The 7,177-nt window shown below is 44.2% G+C and overlaps 1 protein-coding gene across 1 annotated transcript; it reads left to right on the top strand.

Annotated features, from left to right (window-relative positions):
- Positions 1 to 1,366: 1,366 nt before the first annotated feature.
- Positions 1,367 to 4,555, top strand: LOC146642339 (uncharacterized). Its single transcript, XM_085399294.1, has 5 exons — positions 1,367 to 1,791; positions 2,309 to 2,508; positions 3,662 to 3,735; positions 4,119 to 4,397; positions 4,512 to 4,555. The coding sequence occupies exons 1-5, from the start codon at positions 1,618 to 1,620 to the stop codon at positions 4,553 to 4,555; spliced, it is 771 nt and encodes a 256-aa protein (XP_085255420.1). The 5' UTR covers positions 1,367 to 1,617.
- Positions 4,556 to 7,177: the final 2,622 nt, after the last annotated feature.

The following is a 7,177-nucleotide window of genomic DNA, read 5'->3' as shown; positions in this document are numbered from 1 at the left end:
TCAGGGGACAAAGAAGAGATAGATTTTATAAATATAACTAATAAACACATCCCACATTTAGCGTTTAGGCACTTCGACACCAAAGGTTTGAATGTGTAATTTCCTCCTTTATTTTAGGTTGAATAAATTTACTTTGTCTTGAGATCTTGATTGCTAATTTCAGCCAGACAATTGGAATTGGGGCCTTTTGCAGACATCTGTATGATGTCTGTAACAGTTTGTGCCAGCGTGATGAATTTAATGAGTTTAGTCTTTGTGGAGAAAGATGACCTTCTAAAATGACACTGCCAGATAAAAAGACCATGTTTCTGCTCTAACAAAATAACAGCAAATGTCGTCCCCTGGATCTGCAACTCTCTGATTTCAGCTGAGTCTGATTTAAGATGATATCTTCCACACATCCGCTGAAGTGCACCACAACAACCAGCCGAGCACAGTAAAAAAAAGAAAAAGAAAAAAACGGTTAGACAGCAAGGGTAGTGTCTATTGTCAGCAATTGACTACTTGCTCTGAAATAGCAGAAAATTTACATCACGCTTGAAATGAAGCGATGCAAAGGAGCAAAAGGTCCTCTCACATCCCTCTTCACAATGCTTGTGTTTGCAGCGCTCATCAGCATTATGATCGAATCAAGAGCGAAGGAGCGAGGAATTAAACAGTGCTTTTATCTGCTCTAATGTGAACTGCAAATATGAGCGGTAACCCAGAGCTACTGCTAAGGCCAGAGGCATTTCATGCTACATTATTTTATGAGGCTACATTATAAAAACAAAATCATGCCTTTTTCACTGCAAATATTCTCTCGCTGTGTTAGCAGTTGTTGCCCCAGACAGAGTTAGACTCTTACATCCTATGGTCGTTGTTCTAAAAGTCGTCACTCTTGTTATGTAAAACTGTTTTTTTTCTTCTTCTTTTTACAGTTATGGAAATAATGTTGATCGCACGATGTAGCAGCTACAGAACAATGATGCTAACTGCATGATGTAGACTGGCTCCAAATAAAACTCACCTTCAAACAATTCTGTGTCATGGCCCTGTGCCTTCCCGGCTAGCCCAGTCTGGCTACAAGTGGTTTTACCTCTATTGTCCCTTCTCTCTTCCCTCTTGTGCTCTGCGCACCACCGGGGCGGAGTTCACTGTGGACTCCCGCCCCTGGCTCCCGCACCTGCAAGCAATCTCCTGTGATCAGCGCTCACTCTAGCTCTGTACTTAAGGCGGCAACTGGAGGTGCCTCGTTGCTGGATTATTGTGTAACTCTTGTTAGTGTTCCGTCGATTCTCTAGCCTCTTCGAGTAAAGACCCGTGAGCTATTCTCATGTTGTTCTCCTGTCTCTGTGCTAGATGCTATCCGCCTGCCTGAGGACTTTCCACCCCTGCTTGGTTGAGAGTTGGGTGAGTCGGTGTGGTCCGAGCTGGACGAAGAATCCCTGGGAGGAGGAGTATGTGTGTTGGTGTTTTCTCTAAAACTTCCCTCGTGACCCTTGGAACCCCCTGGACCCGTTTCCCTGCACTTGTAGATATCGCACTTGGTGACTGTAGAAAATAAACTACCTACTCTTGTGATTTCAGTCTGTGCTAGTCCTTCCTGTGCCCGTGACAGAATAATCCAGCCACGAAATGGACTCCACAGACTCAACACCTGCTGCGGCAACCACGATCTCTCTGGAGGGAATAGTGCAATGTCACAAACAGATGTTAATTCAACTCAGCGGGGAAGTGGCAGCGCTGACCCAGGCTCTCGCCCAACATATTCTGCTGCCGGAAAGCCCGCCTCCCATGGCATCTTCGCAGGTAACTCTCACTGCTGTCGCTATGCCTGCTGCCACAGCCACTCAGGCATCTGGCGTCATAGCCCCATTTTCACTAGATTAACTGTTACCCACACCTGAGACGTTTTCTGGGGAACTGGGGGAATGTGCGGGATTCTTAACACAGTGTACTATGCTGTTCAAACAGTTGCCAAATATGTTCACTAGCGACGGGGTTAAAATTGCGTCCCTGACCCAGTTGCTTCGTGATCGAGCTTTGACCTGGGCTCAGGCTCTGCTGCAGGCCAGCCCTGAAATTTCTTATGATGACTTTCTGGCCCGTTTCAAGGCAGTATTTGATAAGGGCTCCAGTGCGGAGGCTGCCGGCCACCGTTTGATCAACCTAAGACAAGGTAGTGGCTGACTATTCGATTGATTTTTGGACCCTGACTGTGCAAGCTAATTGGGGCTCTGAGGCTCTAAGAACCACTCTGTTAAATAATGTCAACGAGGAGCTTAAAGATGAAATAATGATGCGTGAAATCCCTTCCTCTCTGGAGGTGCTTATGTCACTATGCATCCAGGTGGATGACTGCCTACGGGCGCGCCGGGCCTCACGGAAACAGTCGTTTCGGGAACTTCCAGTATCGAGGGAGGACCAGCCTGAGTCACGGGAAGCCCAGAGTGTCAGGGAGGATGAGGGGGAACAGCCAATGCAGCTAGGTCACTCGTGGCTCTCGCTGGCGGAACAACAGCAGGGGTGAGTGTTTAAATTGTGGCCGTAAAGGTCATTTCATCTGCGCCTGTCCTGCGCTGGCAAAAGGGCCAGTAATTGAGAGGGTACTGGTGGGCGACCTGTCTGGCAAACACCCTCTTCCATGTTTGTTGCTGGCCGCTACACTCACTTTTCGGACTGAGTCATATTCTCTCTCCGCTCTGGTAGATTCAGGAGCGGAACAAAACTTTATTGATTCCTCACTAGTTGCTAAGCTCCACATTCACACCAAGCCTCTGCCAAATCCTCAGCCTTATTCGGTCAACGTTTGCCAGACATAACTCTTGTCACCTTACCTATCGCCCTCACCCTCTCCGGCAATCACACAGAGAACATTAGCTTTTGTGTTTTCAAGGCTCCTGTCACCCCCCCCCACGTGTTAGGCTACCCATGGCTAATGCAACATAACCCACACATTGATTGGCAAAAGGAGCAGATTACGGGATGGAGCACTGAATGCCATATGAACTGCTTTCGGGCTGCCACTCCACCTGTGCCTTCCTCCTCCCCACGGGAGCCCTCTCTGTCCATGGATCTGTCATCGGTGCGTCGTATCTATCATGATCTAGCAGCAGTGTTCAGTAAAAATAAAGCACTGTCTCTCCCACCTCACCGGCCCTACGATTGCGCCACTGACCTCCTCCCAGGGGCTCCCTTGCCCTCTGCCCGTCTCTATAGCCTCACCCAGCCTGAGAGGGAGGCCATTGAAAAATATATCACTGACTCTCTGGCTGCAGGCATTATCCGCCCGTCGTCATCTCCTGTGGGGGCAGGTTTCTTTTTTGTAGAAAAAAAGACAAGACTCCGGCCATGCATAGATTTCCGTGGGCTTAACAAAATCACTGTAAAAAAACAAATACCCCCTACCGCTTCTGACATCGGCCTTTGAACTGCTTCAGGGGGCCACCGTGTTTAGCAAGCTCGACCTCTGTAATGCCTACCACTTTGTGAGAATTCGTGAGGGAGACGAATGGAAGACAGCGTTCAACACACCCCTTGGGCATTTTGAATATCTGGTGATGCCCTTCGGATTTACCAATGCCCCAACAGTATTCCAAGCTCTTGTTAATGATGCGCTGAGAGATTTCATTAATCAATGTGCCTTTGTTTATCTGGATGATATTCTCATTTTCTCCAGGTCCCAGGCAGAACACAAGGTCCATGTCCGACAGATACTTCAACGACTCCTGGAGAACAGACCGTTCGTGAAGGGTGAGAAATGTAAATTCCATGTCAACACTGTGGCTTTCCAGGGTTACATCATCGCTCGGGGAGATCTGAAGCCTGACCCGGAGAAGGTTTGGGTCATTGTGCACTGGCCTCGGCCCCCCAACCGTCTCCAGCTCCAGCGCTTCCTTGGATTCGCCAATTTCTATCGGCGCTTCATTATAGACTTCAGTAAGATCACTTTACCACTCACCAAACTCACCTATCCAAAAAACCCTTTCAGTGGGACCCGGCTACTCAGGAAGCTTTCGACCTACTGAAAAATAAGTTTGCCACTGCTCCTATCCTCCGTCAGCCTAACCTCCAGCAGCAGTTCGTGCACATGGCTTGGCACAAAGGTTAGTCTCTCCTCTGGCTTTCATCCACAGAACAATGGACAAGCAGAGAGAACAAACAGGAACTCGAAGCAGCCCTGCGGTGCATAGTCTCCCACAACCAAACCACCTGGTACGAGCATAGTCATGGCCCTGTGCCTTCCCGGCTAGCCCAGTCTGGCTACAAGTGTTTTTGCCTCTATTGTCCCTTCTCTCTTCCCTCTCGTGCTCTGCGCACCACCGGGGCAGAGTTCACTGTGGACTCCCGCACCTGCAAGCAATCTCCTGTGATCAGCGCTCACTCTAGCTCTGTACTTAAGGCAGCAACTGGAGGTGCCTCGTTGCTGGATTATTGTGTAACTCTTGTTAGTGTTCCGTCAATTCTCTAGCCTCTTCGAGTAAAGACCCGTGAGCTATTCTCATGTTGTTCTCCTGTCTCTGTGCTAGATGCTATCCGCCTGCCTGAGGACTTTCCACCCCTGCTTGGTTGAGAGTTGGGTGAGTCAGTGTGGCCCGAGCTGGATGAAGAATCCCTGGGAGGAGGAGTATGTGTGTTGGTGTTTTCTCTAAAACTTCCCTCGTGACCCTTGGAACCCCCTGGACCTGTTTCCCTACACTTGTAGATATAGGAATTGGTGACTCTGGAAAATAAACTACCTACTGTGGTGTTTTCTCTAAAACTTCCCTCGTGACCCTTGGAACCCCCTGGACCTGTTTCCCTACACTTGTAGATATAGGAATTGGTGACTCTGGAAAATAAACTACCTACTGTTGTGATTTCAGTCTGTGATAGTCCTTCCTGTGCCGGTGACATTCTGTCTGTCAACATATGAAAAAGTTGAAGGTGCACAACCTAGCAATGGGAAAAGAGCGCTTTTGTTTGTTTTCCTGTTTTTGCCCAGCGTCTATTAGCAATTTGCTCAGATAGCTGAAATGGTAGATGCCCAAACAGCTGGATTAACTGTGGAAAAACTACCCAGCAAAAGGGAAAAGAGTGCAATTGTCAGACATGCTCACTTAATAAAGAGAGCCCCAGGAGTTGAGGGCGTGCTTTATTACGAGGCTGATGTTTCAGTCTTATGCAAGGAAGTGTTTTAATATGAAAAGCTATCCCATCTTTGGATGGGGAGACTGATAAAGCAAGTATTACTGCTTAAAAAGTGAAATTTACTGTTTGAAAAATGCAAGCGTTAGAGCTTAATCTTCTCTCAAATATTAACCTGTGTCTTGTTTGTATGTGTGGGGAGCAGCCAGGCTGGGTCATATTAGAATGAAATAAAATTCTTATCTTACACTTATAAACTTGTTCAGGTTAGAGACCAGATTAGAAGTTTGCTCAGGTCTTTCTATGGGATATGAGGGATTTACTTCTGAACATTTCTGAACACTGACTCGAAACACAAGTAAAAGGTCAAAATTTTAAAATGTACTCTATACTAGTTAAAGATTTAAATTGTTGACAATATGTCATGTATATTATTTTAGTCTTTGGAAAATGTCTGAAATGTCTTCTTTTTAACACATTTACTAAATATCAAGGTATTGGCCGACTTGAACAAGATGTGGAGGCAATGTTATTTTGTTTTCGTACAGTTTTCGTCAATTTTTTTTTTTGGATGAAAACCAGATGATAACTAGAAAAATTAGCATTTCCTGCGAAAATGCAGTGTGGATGCTTTAAAGCTGAAGCTGTATGCAAAAACTAGCTGAAAAGGCTGAAAAGTTGCAGAAATTGTAAAAACTTTGCAGAAGCAAAGGAACTTTGCTAAAATGGAATAACTTAGCAGAACTGCAATATCTTAGAGGAAACATAATACTTGGCAGAAATACAATAGCATACCAGAACTTAGCAGAAATATTGTAACTTACCAGAAACATGATAACTTCTCAAAAATACAAGAATTTAGGAGAAATAATATAAGATAACAGAAAGAATGTATTTAGCCAAAAATACTTAAGCATTACAGAAACACTATGATTTAGAAAAATAGTACAACAGAGCAGAAATACTGTGATTTACCAGAGACACTGTGTTGAACTATGAATATTGTAATTTTAAATCAATACTATGTTTCAGCACAAATACTATAATTTGACAGAAATACTATAATTTGGCAGAAATACCATGTTTCAGCACAAATACTCTGGTTTAGCACAAATATTATAACATAGCAGAAATACAATTATATAGCAGAAATGCTATATTTAGAAAGAAAAATATAGTATAGTAGAAATAGTATGATTTAGCAGAAATACTACAATATAGCATAATAACAATGATTTAGAACAAATACTATGATTGAACAGAATAGTAATAACTTAAGTGAAAATACTGGAAAATGTAAGATGACAAGCTGAAAAAAAAACGGAACATGGTTAAGTTCCCTCAAAACTAATTGTTATTCACCTGTGAAAAAAAAATAAAGAAATAAAAATAAATTTAAAAAACAAGAAGGAACAGCCAACAGATACACACAAAATCAAATATGTATACACAAATGCACAGAGAGAGAGACACACACAGAGGGTCTATGCCAGTCAACCAGTCTGAATATATTATATTTTTTCCAACAATGAGATGCTGCCCTAAAGAGGGTCTCTCTCTCTCTCTCTCTCTCTCTCTCTCACACACACAAGATCCAATTCAGTCAACCAGTCTAAATATATTGAATTTGAATCTTACAATGAGATCATCCCATAAAAAGGCTTTCTCTCTCTCTCTGTCACACACACACACACACACACACACACACACACACACACACACACACACACACACACAGGGAGAGAGAAGCAAGTTTCATGCTCAGTCAAGCAGCCTGGGAGCTGCTCAATTTGAATCCACCAATCAGAGAGCCTGTGCACTTTTTCCCGCCAAAACAGGTGCACGCAGCACAAAGAGACACAGGATTTTTGCAGTCTATTTCTCGTAATGACGACTCCCCTCAAACAAATGACCATAATTTCCAAACCGTAGGGGCTAGAACGGTCATTCTTACACCGTTTTGTTCAGAAGAGATGGGGGAATCTTAAAGTGTTGACAATTTATCATTAAAATATGAATTATTAAAGATATTTGACTTCTAATGCACCATAACTGAGTAGAGCAAAGC

This window comes from Rhamphochromis longiceps, linkage group LG23 (genome assembly GCF_057381845.1).
Source record: "Rhamphochromis longiceps isolate RC_006_pf linkage group LG23, R_longiceps_female_GT1.1, whole genome shotgun sequence".
Lineage (NCBI taxonomy): Eukaryota > Metazoa > Chordata > Actinopteri > Cichliformes > Cichlidae > Rhamphochromis > Rhamphochromis longiceps.
The sequence above is the reverse complement of the archived record's forward strand: the minus strand, read 5'-3'. Positions and strand labels throughout refer to the sequence as shown.

Bases quoted from the DNA above. Each gene is read 5' to 3' on its own strand.
- LOC146642339 (XM_085399294.1), top strand. From the start codon at position 1,618: ATGGACTCCACAGACTCAACACCTGCTGCGGCAACCACGATCTCTCTG. The intron at 1,792-2,308 runs GTAACTCTCACT...TCCTCTCTGGAG, and splicing joins CTCCCATGGCATCTTCGCAG to GTGCTTATGTCACTATGCAT. The intron at 3,736-4,118 runs GTGAGAAATGTA...TTTCATCCACAG, and splicing joins GAACAGACCGTTCGTGAAGG to AACAATGGACAAGCAGAGAG.